General features: G+C 50.2%; 1 protein-coding gene across 1 annotated transcript; it reads right to left on the bottom strand.

The window, feature by feature from the left end:
- Nucleotides 1–1,978: 1,978 nt before the first annotated feature.
- Nucleotides 1,979–24,610, bottom strand: IFNLR1 (interferon lambda receptor 1). Its single transcript, XM_045546006.1, has 7 exons — nucleotides 24,521–24,610; nucleotides 19,167–19,290; nucleotides 13,297–13,481; nucleotides 8,148–8,290; nucleotides 6,181–6,340; nucleotides 5,755–5,885; nucleotides 1,979–4,726 (listed from the first exon to the last, which is right to left on the bottom strand). Exons 1-7 carry the CDS (start codon nucleotides 24,576–24,578, stop codon nucleotides 3,920–3,922), a joined length of 1,608 nt encoding a protein of 535 aa, XP_045401962.1. The 5' UTR covers nucleotides 24,579–24,610; the 3' UTR covers nucleotides 1,979–3,919.
- Nucleotides 24,611–24,873: the final 263 nt, after the last annotated feature.

The raw sequence follows: 24,873 nt of genomic DNA, 5'->3' as shown, positions 1-24,873 counted from the left end.
GATTAACAAGAGGAAAACAGGCAAGTGTATCGATGTGTGCAGTGGCATCACACGGGAGAACCCGCAGTGAAAGGTAACTCAAAGTGGCGGCTTAGCACTCTGTTGTCCAGAGCACCTCAGCAGAGAACAATGCATCTTAGAGAAGTGACAACACAAAGGAAAGCAGGTTTAGACTTCCAAAGACCAGAAACCCTGGGAAGGTAAATATATAGAAACCCTGGGAAGGTAAATATATAGACATTAACGGAGGAAGATTGGTTCGTAGATTCCTAATTTATATCCTGTCTTTAGGCAGAGAGCAGGGAGTTTATAGAAAGTGCTCTTCCTTCCTCTGTTTGCTGCTACTTAATTGCCTTAGCTGAAAAATATTTATGTCAGAGAGGCATAATTTGGGGTGAAATATTCTGGTTTCCTTCACTGGTAAAGCCAGGATGCAGGGAAGCCGAGGCCAGGACTTCAGCAGGACTAGGGAAGCTGCATCTCACGCGGCAGCCCCCTTTCTTGTCTCATCTGCAGACTAGTCTTTCCTGTTTCTCAGGGTGGGAAATGTGGCCGTAGCAGTGTGGAACCATACCTGTCCCCAGCCCAGCCAGCCAGGAAGACTTCCAAATTCCAGGGAAAGGGACTTGTTGGATCAGCCCCTGAAGACACAGTGCTAGATGGTCACCACAGGGCCCTGGGACAGTCGCTGGAAGCTGCGAGACCCTCCCATGTAGAGAGCTACTGGCATGAGTTTGGGTTTGCAAGGCCAGGCATGCAGGTGCTGTTGGGTATCTTTCCACGGACCACAGCTGCCATTGGGTACGCTGCCAGGGCGGTGAGCACACAGCCCGGGCTCCGCTGTGACAGGCAACGCTTGTTGGAGACCCTACCCCAGCCCCATGGCACTCACCTGTCTTGTGCATCGGCTTGATGGTTTCCACCTGCAAGTACCTGCGACTCTGCCTCAGGGAGCAGCCTCTACACAGGACTGATGGGAGGCCGTGGCTCCACTGCCCGGCTCCTGGCCCTGGCAGGGGGAACAGACCTGAAGTGTGTCCCGCACTGACTTCCAAGGCTCCTCCAGGAGGCCCCTGTTTCGTCACGCACCTTCCCTTCCCTGTCTTGCTGTCCCACTCCCGACTAGGGTCACCTGGAATCACTGTACCGCCTTGTACCCCCGCACCGCCGGGTCTGCTTCTGGGGACCCACCCCAAGACCCCTGTGGTCTTAACTGCTAGGTTTCCCAAAAGCCTAGCGAGCAGCCTTTGAAAGACAAGAGCATACACTTTTCCATTCAGTTATACTTTTTTCTCCAAAAATAGAGCTCTTTATTTAAACAGTTTAGGGTAAAGGCCAACAAGCATGAGGATAGTATTCAAACATGATATAAACATAGAAGAAAATTAGAAATAAATACAAATATGTAAGAACAATATACAATCTTCTCAGTACTCTAAAGCATTTACATGTTGCTTTGACCTGAGACACGACGCACTTTTCACCCGATTTTCCTTCCAGTGCAGGCCCCGCCCACACTGTGTGGTTCCCACCAGTGTGTGCGTAGAAGGGCTTTGTAAACAGTTAAGTGCTGAGCACACGAGACAAATTATTATATTGATTATCATGCCCTTTCCTAACACTTCCCTAATGTTTCATTGTTCGTTAAAGTTTGAAAAAAATTCAAAGTCGACAAAAATAACAAAGTTTAAGATTAGAAATAAAGTGGTTATTTCATACAAACCTAAGGCAACAGTGATGACAGCTTTTACTTTTTTTGAAATTACCTCCATGAAGCAGCTCGGCTGAGTCCCAGAAAGAACCTCAGCCTCAGACTGGCCCTAAGCCACAGCCTTCCTGAGCTCCACGGTTTCAGTTTGTTCTTCCTCTTCTGGGCTCACGGGTGTGGACAAGCATTGCAGGGAAACCCCCTGGGGAGACGAGCCCGTCTGGATGTGTGTGTGTGTGTGCGTGCGTGTGTGTGTGTGTGTGTGTGTGTACACTCGGGCACACATGCCTCAGCAGTGCTGCAGGCCTCCTGCCCCCTTAGTGACCCTCGGAAACCCTGGCTGAGCTCTTCATACTTTGTTGACATGGCCAAGAGGTCAGGGGTTGGCCTGGCTGGGCAGAGACCAAAGACCTCACCCTTGAGGACACACACAATAAGTCACTGGGGCATTGCCAGGTGACCTGGGGCAAGCGCCTTTGCCACTCTGGACCTCAGCTGCTTCATTTGAAACAAGATAGGTGTTCAATTAAAAAAGTGGTTTGCTAACTTTTTCTTTAGCAGCGGAACCCCCTAAACGACCTCAGTGCAAGGCCACTGTATGTAAATCGGGGCACAGTGAGGCTGCTCTGTGTGAGTTGGGGGTCCTGTAGCCCCGAGGTTCCCCCTGCAACTGAAGCCCACAGCCTATTGGGCACATGGTTTGAGAACCCTTGGACCGGATGCCTTAAGATGTTTTTCCAGATCTGTCATTTAATGCTATATCCTCACAGTGTCCTCAATACAACACAGCTCTGTGGGTAAAAAGGCTAAGAAGATCCTTTCTTCGCAGATGGAGAAATGTAAGTCCTGGCAGGTCACATGGCCACAGAACAGACAAACATCTCAGTCCTATGGGTGAAAACTCAGCTATGCTCGTCCATATACAGGTGGGTGTAGGTTAACTGAGGACGCATCACCACCCGAGGTAAGGACTGTCACCTGTATCCAGAAGACACTGGTTTCTCGTAACTGGAAGGGGGAGTGGGACTTCTTCCCAACCACATCGGTCAACTGCAGAGTCTAAAGTGCTGTCCAAGACAGGACTACAGGCCCAGAAGTCCAATCCCTGCCCACCCCGACAAATCAGGCCCCTGGAAGGTGGACCACTTTGTTACTTCCTTGGGAAGCATGTTCCCATGGCTGGGTAAAGGGGGAGGGACCCTGGTCCCCCTTGGCTGGGGCTCAGGCTTCTGAGAGTTCAGTCTCCTGACAAGGAGGAGGGCAGGGAGTGGGGGAGACCACAGGTCAGATGAGCTGAAAGGCGACGGCTCCCAGTTGCTCTGGATTTAGGGGTCACAGGTAGGAGATGTCCAGGGTCTCTTTGGAGCCTGGATGGATGGAGAATTCTACCAGCCACCATATAGAGAGCACCAGGCAGGCCCATGCTGCACACACCTGGGATCTCCCTGAACCCTCACTGCACCCCAGGCAGTAGCTGCAGATGAGGAAACCGAGGTACAGAGAAGGAAGGCAGCTTGCCCAAGATCACACAGCTGGTAAATGGCAGAGCTGGGATTCGAACCCAGGTCTGCCTGATGTTAAATACCGTGCAATGCTGTGACTCCAAAGATCAGGATTTGAATGACAACCGCCCCTTCCCTTCCCTTCCCCTCCAACACCCTTGGCCACCTGGATTTTTTTTATCGGGGCCCACCCTAGGGTGCCCATCAACCAGGAGGCTGAGAGCTGGGGCGGAGGGACCTCAGCAGTGCTGGGGAAGCCATGAGGCTCCGATACACCAGATGTGCCTACGGCAGGGCCAGCCCTCCCCAAATTCCAGATGGCACCTTGGTGGTGTCAGTCCTTGATGTCCACAGTGACCTGACCTCACCTGTTTCACATTGTCCAGGGATGATTTTTCTGCCTGAACTGTCACCCCAGAGACAGCGGAGTGATGTGACACCCAACCAACCTCTGACCTCAGCCCACCCTGTCTCTACCCCTTTTAGAGCTCAGCCTAAAACGGGTGGGTCATGGGAAGGGGTGGCATCTTACTGCCAGACCCGACTGACAAACAGCCTCTAGGTGGGGGGTCCTTGAAGTGCCACAACGACCCTCCACTGCCTCGGGAAGGTGCGTACGCTCTCCAGTTTCAGTGGTGTCTTCTCTGGTCTTTGGGAAGCCCAGTAGCTGTGACAGCAGCACCAGATTCGGTGGGAAGCTGGGGACAGCTCACCTGGCCATGTAGTGGCCCAGCATCCTTTCCTTGGTCCTCAGAGTGCTCTCAGCCCCCCAGCTGCCAGCACCGCTGTCATCAATCTCTGATCCACTCTTGCCCTCGTCATCCTCCTCCTCCTCCTCCTCTTCCTCCTCCTCCTCTTCCTCCTCCTCTTTCTCCTCAGGGCTGCTGTCCCAGCAGAAGGTCAATGTCCGCAGAGAAACTAGGGGCTCCCCAGGGACCAGATCCAGCCCCAGTGATGAGGAGCCCCAGGCGGACCAGGGGGAGAGGGCATCTTCTGGAAGCTCTTCCAGGAAACCCGAGTCCCCGGAGAATTCAGGTGGTGGCAGGGGCTCCCCATGCCCGTCTTGTCCCAGCCCTTGGTCTGGCCCCTTCTTGGCCAAGCAGCCAGAGGACCCAGACTCATCCCAGGGGGAAGAGTCCACAGTGCTGGCCCAGCTTCGGTCTGAAGAGTCCCCAGTACAGGAGCCTTCGCCCGGGACCAGAGGAGCCCAGGGCCTCCCTGAGTCCAGCCCCTCTGCATCTTCATGGTGCCCTGGCACCTGGTGCCCTTGCCCCAGGAAAGGGGGAGGCTCGATGTAGGGCTGGAGACTGACACCATCATCTGCATCCTCTGCATCCTCCTCATCCTCAGCACCATCCTTCTCTGATCCTGCCCATAGGGTGGCCGGGGCCATCACTCTAGGGGTCAGCCTGGCTCTTCCAGCCAGTTCCTTTTGGGAACAGAGGACCAAGTCGTCCAGGGACTCTGGTCCGCTGGGCTGAAAGGTTGCCACAAGGTGTCTGTGTCCAGAGAAGTCCTGATTCGGGGCAGGGAGAGAAGAGCAGACAACTCAGGCTTCCTGAGCACAATTGTTACTGTTCCCCTAGAAATAGACCTGAGACAAGGACTCGGGTGTAAGTAGTTTTTTTAGGGGTGAGACCAGGACACACCAGGAAGGGAGTGTGGGAGCAGCCAGTGAGGGGGTATCGGGCACCCAGCGCGAGGGCAGCTGCCGCTGAATCCTGTGGGGGACTCAGGTGCCGCTGGAGCACATGCACCTCAGAGCCATCCCACGAGGGGACAGGCGCCAGGGGCATCTAGCCGCAGCTCCCGCCAGCCATTGCCGGGGGAGGTGGGAGCTGGTGGCGCTGCTAATTCCCTGACGCCTGCCACGTGCCGAGGCAGAGTGGGCTCTAGAGGCCAGAGAGAGCCCCCAGGGTTTGGGCGCTGTGTGTGGGACATCTGGCTGGGGTGCACCTTAGTGGGAAGGCTGAGGGGACAGAGCAGGGCACAGACGTGTCTACCCGAGGTCATCGTCTGACAATTAGTGCTATCACAATACAGGGACACCCACAACCATCCTCAAAGCCCCTGAGCCCATCGGGGTGTCCACTGAGCCTCCCCTATGGCCGAGCTTCACTGGCCCACCACATCTGAACAAGGCTGCCCATCGACCTCCCCGCTGCCCCTGCCCCAGCTGGGCCCCAGATCCTAGGCGAGCAAGTTCCAAGGTCAGACTGGGCGAGGCTCCTCCTCGGTTAACTGTGAGCTGAGCGCTGGGACCCTTCTAACACGTCCGTCTCGTCCCGGTGCTGTCCTTCCCCCTCCACTCAGCACCTGACGGATCCTTACTGAGAAGTTATCTAAGGCTCCCCTTCCTCCTGGGCATATTTGCTACTTTATTTGGTGCCAATTGAATGCACTAGCGGTGGAAACAGACACGGAGACAGGAGGCATCTCGCAGTCTGGACCATCCTGATGCTCTGGGTGAGCCACTCCTCATCCCGGCCCACTCCCTTCTCCCAGCGCCCTCCCCGCCGGCAGGACACCCCAGATTTGCCATACCAGAGCCTGTGGCATCTTTGCCTGCTGGAACCAGGGGTCCCCTGTGAGGCTCTTCCAGATGACACCCCCTGTGGCAATTACTAGCAGCAGGGGCAGAAGTGACGGCAGGACCAGGAATGCCCAGCTGGCTCCTGAGGAGGGAAAAATGGCAATAACTACAGACGCAGCGGTGGCTCCTGTCTACCCAGCGAGCATGTGCTAGACGCTTCATGTACACTGCATGGTTAATCCTCCTAAGAATGAACCTGTCCTACCGATTGTGGAGACCAAGGTTCAGAGAGGTTATGTAAGCTGCCTGGAGATGCACAGTGAGCTGTGGTTTTAACCCAGGCGAGTCTATCTCTAGACTCATGCTCTTCACCGCCACACCCTGCAGCTCCTGAGGCCCGGGAGGAAGTCCCCACTTCTGCACCCCTTTGCACCCACCTGGGACCCCCAGGAAGAAGCAGGTGGGCTTAGAGAACTCGCTGTATTTGGGGACAGTGAGGGTGTAGATGGTTCTGGCACTGAGGCAGTGGCGTTCGCTGGTGGCTGGCTGGAGGGGGATCTGGACTGGCTGGCCGTAGGGGGTGGCTGGGAATAGAGTCTGTTTGGAGAGAGAAGCAGAGGTGAGAGAGCTGCGGTTGGGGCTGGTTCCCCACAGCCAGGACAGGACAGGGGTGGCAGGCCGGGTAGGGTTGTGATTCCAGAACCTTCTTTTCTTCCTTACATACAAATTCAAGTGTTGAGGGAGCACTGTTCAACACCACCTGCTTCCTTTTCAGCTCAGTCTCCAGGGTTCAAAGCAGCCCATCCCTCAGAGTCACTCCCGTGTGTGCCCCACCATGACCTGCAGGTCCCCACGTTGAGGAACAGATTCCTCAGGATTCCCAGTCTGTTGGGGATGGGGGTCATTCAGCCACAGAGGCACAGAAAACCCTGCAGCTGCACTGTCCATTTCAGTACCCACGGGCCACATGTGGCCCTGAGCACACGGGGTGTGGTTGGTCCAAACTGAGATGTGCTCTAAGTATAAAACACGTATCAGATTTCAAAGATGCAGTGAAAAAATGTAAAATATCTCAATAACTTTACCTTAATTATATGTTGAAATGATAACATTATATTGGATGAAATAAAATCTGTGATTAAAATTAAAATCACCTGTCTCTTTTTACTTAATTTAATGCACAGCATTTAAAATTCCATATGGGTTGGGTTGGGTGCAGTGGCTCATGCCCGTCATCCTAGCACTTTGGGAGGTTGAGGAAGGAGGATCACTTGAGGCCCGGAGTTCCAGACCAGCCTGGCAATATAGCAAGACCCCCATTTCTACAAAAGAAAAGAATTAAAAAATTATCTGGGCGTTGTGGCACATTCCTGTGGTCCCAGCTACTCGGAGGCTGAGGCAGGAGGCTCGCTTGAGCCCAGGAGTTTGAGGTTGCTGCGAGTTTGATCACACCACTGCACTCCAGTCTGGGTGAGAGAGATTCTGTCTCAAAAAATAAATAAATAAAATAAAATGTGTCTTGCATTATATTTCTATCGGACAGTGCTGGTCTAGAATATTTGTGAGGTTGTTAAAGGCAGGCATCACACTGGATTCAGATCTATACCTCCAGGATCCAGAGTACCCAGGAACCTGGGAGTGTGAATGTTGGTTTAGTCTCATGGAACTGAGGATGAGTAAGAGGTGGTGTCAGTAACTTGCAGCCCATGGGCAGAATCTGACCTGACACCTGTTTTCGTAAACAACTTTACCGGAACTCAGTGATGCACATCCTTAAACATATTGGCTATGGCTCCTTTAGTGCTATAACTGCAGAGCTGAGTTGTCCTGAGCGACTGTAAGCCCGTCACACAAAGCCAGAAATAGCTACTCTCTGGCCGTTTACAGAAAAAGTTTGCCAACCCTCACCGCAGATAAATAAATACAGATACACACACATGCATACAAAGGAAACGAGCGTGAACGTGGATGCACGCCAGAGTCATTTGTGGTCATCTCCGGGTAGCTTTGGTTTGCTTCTTAGAGCTTATCTACATTTCTTGGCTTTTCTGTACTGAACCTGGCGACTAGCTGGGCAAGTAGGCTTCTTGGAGCTTATCATACTTTAATCAGATCTTATTAGGGAAAAAGGGGGAGGTTCATAATTTAAAAAAAAGATCAGGTAGAAAACTGCTGTGCTGTTGGCCCCTGCACCGTGCAGAGGCAGGATGCCCTCCCTGTACTTGGTCTCTTCTGTGGACAAGGGCAGGGTGGGCCACAGGCCGGGGCTGCCTGCCAGAGTCAGGGCTGTGTGGGGAAGGCTTCCCGGAGGGGACATGCAGGGGCAGCCTGGGGGGTTAGGGGCACCAGGGTTTGGTGGGGTCAGGGGGGGGGCTGACCCTGGGGCAGGAAAGCATCTTCCCACCTTATTTCTGGACCCCTCCTTCCAGAATGCCACCTCGTAGTTCAGCTCTGGTGGGGGCATGCAGGAGGGCAGCTGGTACGTGGCATTGGCACTCAGGATGTCCTCTGTCAGGTTGAGCACCAGGACGGGTGGGGCCGGCTCCACTGCAGAAACAGAAACAGAGCAGACCTGTCAGGGCCCTTTGCCTCTGTCCAGGCCAGAGAGCTTTCCTGGAAAGGGAAGAGGGACACTAGCACGTGTCCAACACTCCCTGGACATCAAGTGCTTTACAGCCATGTAAGCCTCGCACTGACCCTGGGAGGGAGGTATCACGATTCCCAATTTATACGAGAGAAAACTGAGGCTTAGAAAGGTGAAATGACCTGGCTCAGCTCACAGCTGACCTGCCTTTACTCTTGCTGTCCCTTCCACCTGGGTGCCCTCCACACGTCTCTGGCCTGGCAGGATCCTGCCTGTCTGCACTAGTTTCCTTTGCTGCCACAGCACGTCACCCCGAATGTAGTGGGCTTCAAACAACACAAACTCGTTCTCTCACTGTTCTAAACAGCAGAAGTCCAGGTGGGCTCAACTGGCTCCTTTGCTCCGGGTCTCACATCTGGAAATGCCATCCAGAAATGGCACAGATCTTTACAGGTCAGATCTCTCTGACATCTCCTTCTGCTATGTCTCTTCTGCTTCCAGCTGGAGAAAGTTCTCTGCTTTTAAGGGCTCACGGGATTAGACTGGGGCCATCTGGGTAATCCAGGATAATCTCACTATTTTCAGGGCCGTGTCTCAGTCTGTCTTCTGCGGTTGTAACAGAGCACCACACACTGGGTAATTTACAATAAACAGATATTTATTTGGCTCACAGTTCTGGAGCCCAGAAATCCAAGAGCATGGTGCTGGTGACTGTCAAGGCCTTCCTGCTGTGTCACCCCATGGCAGAAAGCAGAAGGGTAAGAGAGGGCTGAACCTGCTTTTATGACAACCCGCGGTCACGATAACAAACCCACTCCCAAGAAACAGTCATTAATCCAACATGAGGGCAGAGCCCTTATGGCCTAATCACCTCTTATTCAAAACAATCCCACCTTTTAATATCATCACAAGGGCAATTAAATTTCAATATGAGTTTTGGAGGGGACAGTCAAACCATAGCAATCCATAACCTTAAGTAAAATCCTTTTTGCCATGCAATACGAACATCACAAACGAACATCTAACATACTCACAGGCTCCAGGGATTAGGGCACAACATCTTTGGGGAGTCATTCTGCCTACCCTGGTCCTCTCTCTGGCTCCCCCAAATTCATATCCCTTTCAAATGCAAAATATGTTCACCCCATCCCAAGGCCACCCAAGGTCTCATTTCACTATAGCATCAACTCAAATTCCGGAATCTTATCATCAACAATATCTAAATCAGAATCAGATGAGACTCTGGCTGTAATCCAATCAGTACAACTCCTGGGGCACAATTTCTCTCCATCTTCGGGCCAATAAAACAAAAGAACAAGTTACTGGTTCCTGATGGTGGGACAGGCACAGGATCACAGTTACAGACGATCTGGTTCAAACATGGGGAAACAGAAGGTAAAATGGAGTAATGACCCACAGCAGTTTCAAAATTCAGCCAAGAAAACTCCATGAGGTTTAAGACCTGGGAGTAATTCTTCTTGGCTCTCAGCACTGCCCTTTGAGCTCCTGATTCCACCCTCTGAGTCATCCTTCCGCTTTCACTAAAGGCAGCTGGTATTAGCAAAGTAGTTACAGCAGCTGCATCTCACCAGTAGAAAGTGGGGAGTTCAAAGCTGCCTTTGATTTCAAACTCTCTGTTCCTTTTAGTTCAAGCTAGCAGCGTTTCTGCAGGTATCGAGTTCTCAAGACCTTCAGGGGTCTCCTGTGGATGTCGTGGGATCCACTCCATTAGACAAAGGCCAGGGCCACAAATCCTTCTCAAGATAAGTCCTTTCCTACTTGTGGCTTTAGCTGAGACGGCTGAGGAACGATGCTCTTCAGCTTCCTAGGGGTCCCCTGGGTTGACTGAGGGGCCCTGTGAGTCACACCTTTAACCTCTTGAAACAGCCTTTTGAATACTTTAATGTTTTGATCGTTCTGGGGTTTCAGTAAAAGATGGTACAGTCGCACACTCAGCTGTGTCTCTGTCACACTTTTGGAAGCAATCTCTTTATTTTAAGGTCTTTTGCCATCTGGATAGGTTGAGAATTTCCCGAATTGTCAAGTCCTGGTTCCTTTTTATTTAAATTCTTCTCTCCATTTCTCTCTCTGTCTCTCTCTCCCTCGCATTTTACTATGAGCAGCAGGAAGGAACGAGGCCACACCTTCAACACTTTACTTGGAAATCTCCTCAGATAAATAGGCAAGTTCATTGTTTACAAGTTCTGCTCCCTACGTGCCTGCAGGACACAATTCTGCTAAGCTTTCTGCCAGCGTGTGACAAGGATATCCCTTTCTCCAGTTTTCAGAAACAGGTTCCTCACCTTGCGAAGCAGGGTCTTTGACGTGCAGATTTCCACCAATAGTCTCTTCACAATGACTTAGGTATTCTTGAAAGTGATTTAGGTTTCCTCTGTAATGTTCCTCGTTTCCTTCTGAACGTCCACATTTCTACTGACAGTCTGTTGAAGGCCATCTAGGCTTGCCCAACAGTTTGAAGATGGAGGGGGCAATGTGACAAGGAATACAGCAGCCAGAGAAAACTAAGACCCCATCTTCCAAGTTCTAGCTGAAATACCACTTCTTCCATGCAGCTTTCCTGGGCTCCCAGCCAGCAAGGATCTCTGCCTGCACTGGTCATCTTACCCTGTGTTTGTGCTCGGGATGAACATGTGGCTGCTCCGTGGTGCCACTACTTACATGTTCAGGAAACACCTGGTGGGCACTGACTATGTGTCAAGCCCTGGGAAGGGAGCCGAGGGCAATGGGGACACAAGACCTCCTTGAATCCTGATGCCCAGGAGCTGTGAGCTTAGGAAGAAGTGAAATATGCAAACTACCAAAATTCAAGAAACAAAGTGACCAGGGCTACAGATGAGAGCAGGAAAAGTGTGGAGGGAGTGTAGAAGCGGGAAGGGCCATTCTGGAGTTTGAGATGTGCTGCCAGATAATCAGGAGAAATTAAAAATTTAAAAAATTTAATGTCCCTCTTGTGTCTTTCCTCCTATTCTTCTAATCTTTTACTCCTGTCCATCCAACCACTGTAGTGGTTCATCCATCATTCTTCTATCCAGACAGCCTTCCTTCCTTCCCAACCTTCCTTCCTTTCTTCCCAATCATCCTTTCTAGCCAACATTCCTTCCTTCCTGCTCATCTTTTGTTCTAATTAATTTACACTTCCTTCCTTTTATCTAGCCAGTCAGCCTTTTCTACTCATCCGTCCTTCCCATCCATCCATTCTGCTTTTCTTTCCTGTCCTCCTATATACTCTTCCTTCTTGTTTTTCCTTCCTTCCTTCTTCACTTCTCCTTTGCCCCTGCCCTTCCTCCCCGTCCTAGATGTCCAGCTTTTCTTCTATACTGTCTACCCACTGATCACCCACCTGCCTTTCCTTCTGTGATGGTGAATTTGATGTGTCAACTTGACTGGGCTAAGGGGTGCCCAGATAGCTGATAAGATATTATTTCTGGGTGTGTCTATGAGGGTGTTTCCAGAAGAGATTGGCATTTGAATCAGTAGCTTGAGCAGAGAAGATCTGCCCTCACCAATAGGGGGCAGGGGGAATCATGCAATCTGCTGAGAGCCCACATAGAACAAAAAGACAAAGGAATGGCAAATTTTCTGTCTCTCTTCTTAAGCTGGTACATCATCTTCTCTTGCCCTGGACATTGCAATTTCTTGTTCTTGGGTGTTTGGACTCTGGGACTTATACCAGTGGCCCCTCTGGTTCTCAGGCCTTTGGCCTCAGCCTGGGAGTGACACTGTTGGCTCCCCTGGATCTCAGGCCTCCGGACATGGACTGAACTACACCACCAGCTTTCCTGGTTCTCCAGTTTGCCAACCACATATTGTAGAACATTTAGGCCTCCATAATCGCATGAGCCAATTCCCATAATAAATCTCCTCTTATTAACATTATATCCCTATATCTCTTGTTGGTTCTGTTTCTCTGGAGAACCTTGACGAACACACTTTCCTATCCTCTATCTCTAGTTGTTTCCTTCCTCATAGCCTTCCATTGCCTCCTCCCTCCTCTTCATACTTCCTCTCTTCTTAACCTCCATCCTTTTCTTCCTTCCATCCATCCACCTAGCCAGCTTCTTTCGATCCGAATCATCTCTTCTTCTTTATCTACCATCTTCTCCTGCCATTCTTCATTCATTGCTCCCTCTCCTCTCTTCACGCCCAATTTTTGCCCTCAAACATTTTGAGAAGCCTGGGCAGCATTGTGCCCCTCGAGGGCACTGTCTGGGTACTTATCTTCTCCATGTCACCACTGTCCCTCACTCTTGAGTCTGGCCCAGGGCCTTGCCCAAGACCAGAAAGATCCAAATTCACCTCTGACATCCAGCACTTACAGTGTATCCCGGCAAGCTACTTAGCTTCCACGAGTCTTGCTTTAGTTTTTAAAATGGGTTGATGAAAGTGAATTTCACAAGTTTGCTGTGAGGATTAGAAATAAAATATATTGACAAAAAAAAGTGTTGTCCTTATCCAATGTCAACACCCATGATTTTGGTGGTAAGCAGGGGGGATTTTTTTTCCCTCTCTTTTTCTTCTTTTCCTGCAACATTTCTACCATGTACAGAAAATACTTTTGCAACCAGAATATTTTTTAAAATGTTTCTTAAACAGAGAAGTCAAACATAAAAACAATAGGAATAAGTATATAATATGCCTGTGTAGTCCATGGCCTAAGTGGTGCTTAAAAGAGGATAATGGACATTGTTAGCAGGAGGTACAAGCTGAATTGCTGGCGCCGGCTGGACCTCCCCCAGCTCCCTGACAGGCTACCAGACCCTGTCTCAGGCTATTGCTGGCCTCTGCCCCATCTCACCAGGGCTGGCCCCAGGGCTGGGGCCGCAGCTTGAGCTGCCCCAGAGAGCTGCCCTCTGCTTTGGGGAAGTGGGAGACAGGGATCAACACAGCAGCGCCCCTGGACGGGATGGAGAGCCGAGCCCCCTACTCTGTCCCTTACCCACAGACCTACCTTCAAAAAGGTAATCCAGGTACTCGGACTCCACCCAGGGGGACCTGGCGCGGGGAGAAGCTGCCCGCACGCGCCCCTTGAACTTGTTGTACAGGTCCTGTTTCTTCAGGCACATCATGGGACATACCAGCTCCTTGGTTCCAGCACAGTTTTCCACTTTTCGCCACCGTCCGGGGGTGGGAGAGCTGGGGGAGGAGACAAGAGAGCTTGGGCCATGGGCTCAGCCTCTCGGGGTTGGAGAGTTTGGAGAACAGTGATTGCTCGTCCCTCTGTTCAGCCTGACAGCCCGTCGGTCTGTCCATCCAGACAGGCAGCCAGTGGCTGAGACAGAATAGGAACAGCCTGCACAGGAGCTCAGGTCCTGGAGCCAGACAGGTGAGGAGGGAATCCTGGCTCTGCCCTCACTGGCTCTGGGACCACAGGCAGGCCCCTGCCCCATGCCTCAGCCCCTCATCTGTTGTGCCTCCCTCACAGGGATGCTCTGGTGGCCACTACAGCTAGCATCTGCTGCATGCCAAGCCCATGTTGGGTGCTGTGTGGATGTCACAGGGGAACATGGAGGTCCATGGATCCACCCTGCTGAGAACACCAAGGTCAGAGAAGAGACATGCACACTGGGCATTATCCTGGGCACTGGCGGATTGGCAATGCATGACAGAGGAGGTCCTGCCCCTCAGGAACTTATATCGGATGGGAAGGGGACAAGAGACACTAATCACATGAACAAGGTGAATCCAGGAGCTGTAGTGCAGTGATAAAATAGGGTAACATGGGGGCAACTGCTTTCAAAGGGCCCTTCCACCATGTGAGGGTACGGCGGGGAGAAGGCGCCATCTTGCAAGCAGAGAGCAGCCCTCACAGAGCAGACACTGACAAAGGACCTGTGTCCAAAGCAGGTACAGGACTCCTACAGTGCAATAAGTAAACAAACCACCCAATAAAAAATGGGGAAAATATCTGAATAGTCGCTTCACAAAAGAAGGTATATGAATGGCCAATAAGCATAGGCAAAGATGTTCAACTTCATTAGTCATTGGGGAAAGCTAAATTGAAGCCAAACAAATTGCTACTGCATACTCACTGGAATAGTTAGAACAAAAACGTCTGACCAGACCACGCACTGGCCAGCGTGCAGAGTAACTGGAACTCTCATACACTGCTGGTGGAAATGAACCTTGGTACACTTTGGAATACAGCATGACAGTTTCTTGTAATGTTACACATTCAGTTACCAAATCTCCTAGATTCTATTCCTAAATCTTTATCCAAGAGAAACGAAAACCTATGTCTACACAAAGGCTTATACATGAATGTTCATAGCAGCTTAATTCATATGAGCTCTGTTATGGACTGAGCTGAGTTCCCCCCAAAATTCACGTATTGAAGTCCTAACCCTCAATATGACTATATTTGAAGATTAAGGACTTTAAAGAGGAAATTAAGGTTAAATGAAGTCACAAGGATGGGGCCCTAATCCAGCAGTACTGGTGTCCTTATCAGAAGAGGAAGAGACACCAGGAGTGAAGGCAGAGAAAAGGCCACGTGGGGACAGAGCAAGAAGGTGACCATCTGCAAGCCAGGGAGAGAGGCTCAGGAGAAACTAACCCTGCCCACACCTTGACCTTGGACTTCCAGCCTCCAGAACTGTGAGAAAGTAAATTTCTGTTTACCTAAATTTCAATTTACCTTTCCCCAATGACTAAGCCACCCAGTCTGCGGTACTTTGTTATGGCTGCTCTGTGAAACAAATGCAGATTTTGGTACCAGAAGTGAGGTGCTAATGCCACAGATACCTAAGAATGTGGAAGTGGCTTTGGAACTGGGTAACAGGCAGAAGGGGAAGGGTTCTGAGGTTCATGTTAGTTAGAAAAAGCCTTGATTGCCTTAAAGAGACTGTCGGTCGGAATATAGACATTAAAGGTGACACTGGTGACGTTTCAGATGGGAAGGAGGAACATGTTACCAGACACTGGAGGAAACGGGATCCTTAATATAAAGCGGCAAAGAACTTGGCTGAGTTGTGTTCTAGTGTTTTGTAGAAAATAGAGGTTAAAAGAGATGAACTTGAATTTCTAGCTGAAAAGATTTCTAAGCAAAGTGTCGAAGGTGGAGCCTGGTTTCTCCGTACTGCTTATAATAAAATGTGAGAAGAGAGGTATAGTACAGGAATTGTGAAGCAACAAGGAACCAGAACTTGAAGATTTAGAAAATTCTCAGCCTAACCCTATTGCCAAAAACTGAGAAAGCATGTTCTGGAGCAAACACCAAGGTTGTGGTTGGAAAACCGTGTGATAAAGAGATCACGGTGCAACTCATGGATTTAATCAGCCACTTAAGCAGAAACCAGACATGGAGACGGGATTATTCCAGCAGAGACACTGCCAGCTTTTACCCAAGGGGACAGAGACAGGACAAAATGAAGGAAGACTGTCAGACCTGTGGGATTCTGTGGACATGCATTATCCTTCAGGAAAAGGGAAGGATGACCCTAAAGGTGATTCAGAGATTGGCAGGGCCTGCGGCCACCGAGGCCTGGGGGCAAAGCTGTGTCTCCTGAGTTGCTGCCCTGCTACCCAATGCCTCAGGGGCAGGGTCCAGAGGGCAGAGCATTGAGCCAAAGAGGATTATTCCTGAGCCTTAAAGTCGAATGGAATTGGCCCTGTCAGGTTTTGGGGGCTGTCACTCCTTCCATCTTTCCTAATTTTTCCTTTTGGAATGAGAAAGTCTATCCTATGCCTGTTCCACCACTAGATTTTGGAAGCACATAACTTGTGTGTTTCACAGATTCACAGGTGGAGGGGAATTATGTCTCAGGATGAATCATGCCGCAAGTCACACCCATCCCTGATTTAGATAATATTTAGATGAAACTTTGAACTTAGAGGAGATGCTGGAATGGGTTAAGACTTTGGGGGCTATTGGGATGGGGGTGAACGTATTTTGCATATGAGGAGGACATGAATTTCGGGGGTCTAGAGGGCAGAGCATGTGGCAGCCCTAGCAAACTAATACATTCCCTGGGCTGGAAACAGCCCAAATATCCATTGATGGGAAAATGGATAAACAAATGGTAGTATAATCACAGTAGTAGGAAGGAATTAACTACTAATACATATAACACCATGGATGACTTTCAGAAACATTTTGCTGAGTAAGGGAGACAGACACAAAAGGGTACATGCCATACAAATGCATGCATGTGAAATTCTGGAACATGCAAAGTCAACCTACAGTGTCAGAAGGCAGATCTAGACCTGGGGGAACTGAATGCAAGGTGGCATCAGGGCACTTTGTGGGGTGATAGAGCTGTCTTTCTGTGGTAAGATCTTGACTGTGGTTACAGTTACATGAGTGTATACATTCGTCAAATCTCATCAAACTGTAAACTTTAAAATGGGAGCATTTTATTCTATGTAAATTTTAACTCAATAATGTTGATTTTAAAAGAAAAATGGAATTAATTCAATAAGGCTATAATAAGAAATGTGCATTCTCAGTTACAAACATGTCAGATAAAAAGGGACGAGAGTTTTAGGAAAATAAATGTAATCAAGATAAAAACCATCAAGGAGATGTTGAATAATCTCAAACATAAAAGCACATCATTTTTAAAAAAATCAAGAGTGAAATCTATCCCATTTAGAGAACAGCTTAAATAAATAAATGGGATATGACAGAAAAAGACAACTATTGAAGACAGAAAAAGATGCAACATACAAATGATGTGAGTCCCTAGAGAGGGAACAGAATGAGTACTAGAAACTATAATTTAAGAAAACTGTCTTGAAATAAAGACTTGGAACTACGTATTAAGAGAGAATATTGAGTACTTAAAAATATCCACCCAGAATGCCAATACCAAAACATAGTCTAGTAAAATTGCAAGGTTTTAAAGAAAAAGAAACAATCCTTAGAGTAAGGAGAGCAAGTAACTTATAAGAGGCTATATATTTGGGGATAAAAACAATGAGTAATTATGGGTCATTCTAATTTTATCATCTCCTGTGTCCTCGAGATTCTCAGTGTGAAAGAAAGAAAATACAGATATAATATAGAAGAGATTAAGTAAAAGTCCTAAGGAACTGAATTTAGATTGGAAGCATCAGTACAAACTCATTAGGCATTTGATCTTAAGAATTATGTACATATGTCTATGTGGTATATTTCTCACTCTGTTCACTGAAAAGGTCTAAAAGCAGTAGCTAAGTAGTGATCAGCACAGCCAGCACATAGATTGTGGTCTGTAAAACCATTTCCTACTAAATGGAGAAATGGCTGATGGTAGGTTTTGGGTCAAGACTTGTACAAGGGGAGGCTGGAACATCTTGTCATTAAGACAGTAAGAAAGCTATCCAAGGCCACCAGGGGCAACTTAAAAGGACTCAGGAGCCAACTTGAAAAGACTCACTGGCCAAGGATGGGGCAATTCAAGCTTCAATGAGCAGAGTAAGTTGCAATGGATTGAAACCACCAGATATGTTTAAATACTGGAGTTTATAATGATAGTAAAAAAAAAACCAAACTAATCAGTCACCTTTGGGAGATGACGGGGAACCAATTCATTATCTCGAAAACTGGTAAATAAAAGGAAAAAAAATCCCAAGCATTTATTCTGTCTTGCCTATTTGAATAGTATCACTGATATCAAATCCTAGATGAGAGGATTTTAAACTAATTCCAACTAACAAATGAAAATAATAATATAATTAGAATATCTGCCATTCTCACAGGAGTTTAAACAGTATAAAAGAGAAGGAAGAAAGTATTTAATATCACAAAGGACCAGAAAATGGACTTTGAGCAAAATACGCTGTCAGGGCTTCAGTTTCCTCGTCCGTAAATGGAGTCCTGAACCCGTCCTCATGGGGCCTCTGTGACATTAAACGCGTTCAGTGTGGACAGTGCCTGCCGCACGGTACCCGCTGGCTGCTTCCTGCCCACTGATGCTACAGTTCTTGCCTGTGGAGGCTCTCCAGTCTGTCCTTTCCCGGGCGGGCCCTGTCACTCACGTCTGGATCCCACGGACGGAGGGACGTGACGGAACAGGAAGAGCACAAGCTTTGGGGTCAGACAGACGTGGGTTCCCCTTCTGGCTCCATGACCAGCTTTCTTGGACGAGTCTTGGCACCTCTCTGAGCTCAATCCCCTCATCTCTAAAGCGGGGGAAATACGGTGCCTGCCTGGTGGCATTGGGAGGAGGAAGTGAAATATTCGTGCCAGTCCCGCAGCACCTGGCATGGGGTGGGTGGCAGGGGGGAGGGGTCCCGAGGACATGGTAGTTCCTTCCCCTTCCTGCTTTCTGCTCCTCGCCAATCCCAGGCTAATCCTCCTGAGGACCTGCTTCTATCCCGACTGTCCTACGAAAGAACTTCCAGTGATTCCATCCATGTTCAAAGACAGTGCACCTGCTTCCACTTTCAGGTGGATCAGCAGCGACCACCTGGCTTCCAAGCTCAGGACCCCAAGGTTGTGTCCAGGCTCCAGGGGGAAAGTGTGACCACTGAGCAACGCCTAATTCCCCAGGCTCGACAGGAGCCCGCAGCAGCTCCTCTGCCGCGTACCGGCCCTCGCTGTTGGGCTGGGGACAGCTCCCAGCCCCTCACGCAGCCACTCACGACTTCCATCCTGTGGCCCTCACAGCTCCACCCCTGCCCTGAGCCAACTTTTCTCAAAGATGCAGCCCCGTCCCTGGCAGGCCGGTCACCCATGCCCTGTTCTCCATTCAACAACATTCCCACCTCCAGGCCTTAATCAGAAGACCCTCTCTGAATGCCTGCCACATGTCGCCTCGCTGGCCGCGGCTGTCCTGGAGAAGCCCCTCTGGCTCCCACCCGAGCCTCCCCACCCACCAGCCTGGAGGTTCCCCCTACCTCTGGTAGGCCACAAAATAGGTCACGTCTTCGGGGCTGCCAGGCCCCGGGAGCCACGTCAGGTACATGCTGAAGTTCTGGGAGAACAGCGTCACATTCCGGGGAGGGGCCAGACGGGGCCTCCCTGCGGGGGGAGAGAAAGAGGTCATGAAGCCTGGGGCCCCTGGCTGGTCTCAACAGGGGACATTCTGAGCTGAGGGGTGGCATATAGGGCAGTCAGGTGCTCTCGAGTTTGAGGAACCAGGAGGCCCTTGGCCCTCCCGTCTGTGCCCTGAGAGGAAGCTCCTGCACCTCGGGGTCCCAGCAGAACACGGTGGGACAGAAACCTTCTAACGGGCTCGCTCCCCTCCCGGTCACCAGGAGGGAGCTGGGGTTCCGTCTTGTTCTCAGCCACGTTCCCAGAGCCTGCCAGCAAGGGCCCCAGGCACACAGTGGGTGCACTATACACATCTGTGGAGTGAAGGAATGAATATTACGATAACTTGAATTACTCACAAGCCTTCTTAACAGGCCTCCCTGCTTCCAACCTGTGTAAGAGGAGTGACACAGCAAAGGCTGCTGCCCGCCAGCATTAGAAGCAGAACACCACACCCCAATGGCCAGGGGGGACCAGAGATGAGAACTTAAGGACATTTCTCCTGCCTCTTTCCTGCTGCTTCCTTTAAAGGGACCATTCAGGCATTTGCCTGGAACTTAAAGTGACCCAAGCCCTAGTCCCTTACAAATACTGCCAGTTGTCACACTCTCACTTTCTCTGTGCCCGACTCTTCATTCCTGACTCTTTTGACCCAGGATGGAGGACCGCTCTCTGACTCATCTCGCCCTCCCTGCCCAGGATCTGTAAGTAATAAATCTTTGAACTTGTTTCCTATTGTGGTGGTGAAATGAATTTGCACCTTCTATCTGAAGAACCAGGGGCTACCACAGGCCGGGCTCCCAGCACCACAACAGTGGTCAGGCAGGCATAAACGGGACACAGGGCAGACAAGAGCCACAAGAGCATCTGCCAGCATAAACAAGTTCCCCATGAGGGACCCTGGTCACAGGTCAGGCAGTTAAGCATTAGGGCATCCGCCAGGTAAAAGTAGCATCCCATGGGCCGGGCGTGGTGGCTCACGCCTGTAATCCTAGCACTCTGGGAGGCTGAGGCAGGTGGATCGTTTGAGCTCAGGAGTTCGAGACCGGCCTGAGCAAGAGTGAGACCCCGTCTCCACTAAAAATAGAAAGAAATTAGCTGGACAACTAAAAATATATAGGAAAAAAAAATTAGCCGGGCATGGTGGCGCATGCCTGTAGTCCCAGCTACTTGGGAGGCTGAGGCAGGAGGATCGCTTGAGCCCAGGAGTTTGAGGTTGCTGTGAGCTAGGCTGACGCCGTGGCACTCTAGCCGGGCAACAGAGTGAGACTCTGTCTCAAAAAAAAAAACAAAACAAAAAACGTAGCATCCCATGAAAGGTACATGTAAACACTCATGCCCAGCTCCCCTGCATCTCCCGTTAGGCCAGGGGTGCTGGCCGCTCTCTACTGGGGGCTCTCCAAACACCTTGTCCCAGTGTGGACAACCACCGCATCCACATTTGCGGCATGTTTCTATGGAAGTTCAGATGACATCTATAGTCATTATTTCTTTTACAATTTCATGTTTGTATCCCTTTCAGATGTGTAAATGTATTTTTTCTTAAAATTCATTTTTAACTTGAAAGTATGTTTTTAATTCCCCCTAATTAATTAATGGGCTGTGTGCAGATATATATGGGTGTGTGTGTAAATGTTAATAATGCACTTGCGAGAATTTCACATTGGACTCAAGAGTGGTTAAAACACAAATACAAAGTTTGCCATATAAATTCTGTTAGTTTAAGGGAAGATATCTGACAGCTTTATCTACCTTCTGCAGATTCAGCTATACCCATGTATTGCTGTGAAGAGTGTATTGACATGGAGTGCATGTGTGTGCCTGTATGTGTGTTTTCGCAAGGCCCATCACTTCAGAAAAGGAAGTCCTTGTCATTGGTATCAGGCACCATTTTAATTTACCTTCATAGCCCCTTGAAGAGTGTCGATCAACTACTCTAAGCTCTATCTACATATGGGTAAATAAGAACTAACAAATTATGTAACTTGACCAAATTTCTGTTGCTAGGAGTTGGAGAAGCCTAGTTTATAGCCTAAATTCTTCTTTTATAAAAAAATTTTTGTGGGTGGGTGGTCTTGAACTCCTGGCCTCAAGTGATCCTCACATCTCAGGCACCTAAAGTGCTGGGACCACCGGCATGAGCCACCTCACCAGGTCCTGTTTTTTTGTTTTCAGTTCTGGTCTAGATCATAACTGTTTAAAAACTATGCCTTCATACTTTGTTACACTAAAATTCTCAGCCAAATGTTGGATGAAACGTCTGCACTGTAGTCTCAGATCACTGCCCCATTACTAATTGCTTTTTCATTTTGATTTGCAGAAGCGCGTGACAGCAGAAACACCAGTAAACAACTTTTATACTATTTAAAGGGTTTTTTCCCTTCTTAAAAAAACAAACGCACAAGCACAACATCTTGTCCCTGCAGTCCCTGATCCGCATGGCAGCAAGTGTTACAGTGAAAGTCAGATAGGGTCCCTCTTCTGCTTAAACCCTTGAAAGCTTTCATCTCAATCCAGGTAAACTCCAGTCTTTACAATTGCCTCCAGGGCCCTACTCAGCCCGACCCACGCTCTGCCCTCGCTCCCTGCCCTCCAGCCACATGGCCCCTTTGCTCTTCCTGGAGCGTCCCAGCCCGGCCCCCACCTCCGGCCTTTGCACGTGCTGTTCCCCCTCCGCCTCGCCAGTTCTCCCCCTGGATATCCACCCGGCTCATGCCTTTGTTGCTTTCACCACCCCTCTGATGTCACTGTCTCAGGGACACTTTCCCTGACCACCTTTAACTGGCCTCTACTTCCCCTCCCTGACACGTGCCTTCTCACTGCTAGCCCTCATCTCCTGAGACACGTATCTGATTCCACCACTCCCCAGTTTCATGAATAAAGTCCACGCTCCTTATCGGGGTGTGTAAGGCCCTATGTGACCAGGCCTCGTCAGGCTATCTCACTGTTCTCTCCCTGATGACACCGCTACAGGCTCACCAGGCTGCAACCAATTTTCCTTCTTGCTGTCCCAAACCACTGCATTCTTTTGAATGTCTTTGAACCCAGGTATCTTTGACTGCCTGATGTTCACCATCTAATCCTTGAAAGACCTGATTCGAACGTCCCTTCCTCCAGGGAGTCTTCCTTGAGATCTCTAAGAGGTGGTGATGATGGTAATATTAATACTGGCAGCTAATGTGTATTGTGTTCTAACTATGAGCCAGGCTGTGTGCTAAACACTTCACCTGCATTTTCTTGTTTAGTCCTCGCTGCACCTGTAGGAGGTGGGTTTAATTATAATCATCACATTACAGATAGGAAAACACAGGCCCTCTCAGCTAACATGAGTTGTAGAACCAGATTCAAATCCAGACCTCGCCAACTCCAAAGTCTGAGCTCTTGACCATACTCTGTCCTCTAGGTTCTCATGGGGCCTGTTCAGTTTATTATTTCAACATCTATTGACCACTGATAGTCAACATCTGCTGACCACTCTATGCCACGAGTTTCAAAGAGCAATACAGCTTCATTCCTGTCCTAGGATCTCATGGCCCCATGGAGAAGTCAGTGCCCTGAAGTGTCACATGGATCATGAGGGAAATCCATACAGGCTGTAGAATGGCATCAGGGAGTGGGGACCCAGTTCTACTGATGGCTCTCGACAGCCTGGGCTGCTTATCCCTGACCTTTTACACCCAAATGTGGGTGCCCGCTTGCCCCCCCCATCTTGTGTCCTCTAGCTGGGACTGGATCACCATGATGCTGGTGCTGTCATTGCCCCCAGCTTCTGGACTTCCTAGCAGGGGACTGGCAGGAGGCCACTCTGTCTGCAAGCAGCTTGTCAGGTGCCTTATGGGCAGGACAGTCCCAAAGTTTGAGCTTGGCCACACCGCAAAAACAGCAGCTAGAGTAGCTCCCCTCTGTTGAGCCTTTCAAAGATGCCAGGCACTGGTTTGGCTCTTCATATGCAAAACCTCACTCAATCCTCAGGACAAACCACCCTATGGGGTAGGTGTCATTCTTTACCCTTCCATGGAAGGGGACATTAGGCTCAGAGACAGAGTAATTAGCCTAAGGTTACACAGCCAGTTTGTGTGGGAGCCAGGATTTGAACCTGGACCTGGCTGCACTTCACCCTAAACCATCATACCACAGTTTGTTGTATACATTAAATATTTCTCATGTGAAAGTATAGCCAGGTCCAGACAGGAAAATTATTGGGTTTGAGAGTGAAACAGGGGACAGAGGACCTATTCCTGCACTCTCCCACTCCCACAGGTACACTGTCCCTCCTCATCAGCTGCAAAAACTCTTACTGCACTGGGGGCTGGAGGCATCTTGGGGCTGGCCTAGTGACCCAGTGATGGACAGCATGCTCCGGCTGCCCACCCGAGAGACCAAAGCTGGCCAGGCTCACTTCAGCCTCAGCCTCCTGTGTTCTGTGCGTCTCACCTTTGCTGTCCTTCTTGGGCAATTCCCTTAATTGCTCTGAGCCTCAGGTTCGCCATCTGAAAAGGGAGAATACTATCTACCTCATAGGACGGTCTCGGTGTGAGGTTTAAATAAGATAATGTGGTGTCAGCACAAAGAAGTTGCTCAATAAATGTTGGCCTTTACGATTATTAGATTGTGTCCAAGGACCTTTCCAGCTCTTTAAATTGTTAATCTAAGACTAGGAAGACATCCTGGGGGCAATTTCGGGATCTCCTCCCTGGACTGGCTGGAGCGCTGGAAGCTGGAGTTTGGTGATTGGGCCCTACCCAGAGGTATTTGGTACTCTCCCACCTTGTTTGCCAGAAAGGGCCCAGGAAAAAACCCAGTCTTGCTAGAATACCACCGCAGGGCACAGTCTGAGCCACACTCCATCCCCTAGGCCTGAGGAGAAGGGGAGGGGGCCTCGGGGAGCGCGGGGCCATCCGTCCCACTAGCCCCACTGCCCACCCTGGAGGGCAGCGCTTTAGGACACCTTGGAAAGCACTTTATAGAGAAAAGCAGCTGCCTTCTAAACTGCTGCCGTCTTTGTTCCAGTTCACCTGAAGCTTGACCTGAATTGGGAAACTGGATTAGTTTCCTGCCGGGAAACGAGTTTCAAAGACGCGGGCCTGCTGACTCCGGGGAAGCAGCACGCTGGCGGCAGGTGGCCCACGTTCCCCTCCCGGAGCCGGTCGGAGGGTGCGAGCTGCCCGGCCCGGGGCGCCCGCGCGGCCCCTCGCCCTCCCGCGGCCCGCGCGCTTACCTGGAGCGGCCTGCAGCAGGCACAGGAGCAGCGGCGTCCAGCGCCCGGGCCCCGCCATGTCGCCCCGGGGCGGCGGCCACCGCCCCTGGCCACAGCCACGGCCCCTGGCCCTGGTCCCGCCTCCGTCCCACCCGCGGTAGGTGACGCGCCCGGCAGCCAATGGGAGGCCGAGCCGCGGGCCCGCCCCGTCTGTCACCGACTCTCATGGGCCTCCCCTGGGGCCGCCCCGAGCCGGGCGAGGCTCCCCGTCGCCTCGGCTCTGTTTTGTTTCACCCCCAATTCCGGGAAAAAGAAAATCAGTAAATCAGTGTATGAGAGGAGGACTGGAGAGGAAAACTGTTTATTTTGAATAA

Source organism: Lemur catta, chromosome 3 (genome assembly GCF_020740605.2).
Source record: "Lemur catta isolate mLemCat1 chromosome 3, mLemCat1.pri, whole genome shotgun sequence".
NCBI classification, from domain to species: Eukaryota; Metazoa; Chordata; class Mammalia; order Primates; family Lemuridae; genus Lemur; species Lemur catta.
Note: the sequence above shows the minus strand (reverse complement) of the source record. Positions and strands in the feature narration are given on the sequence as shown.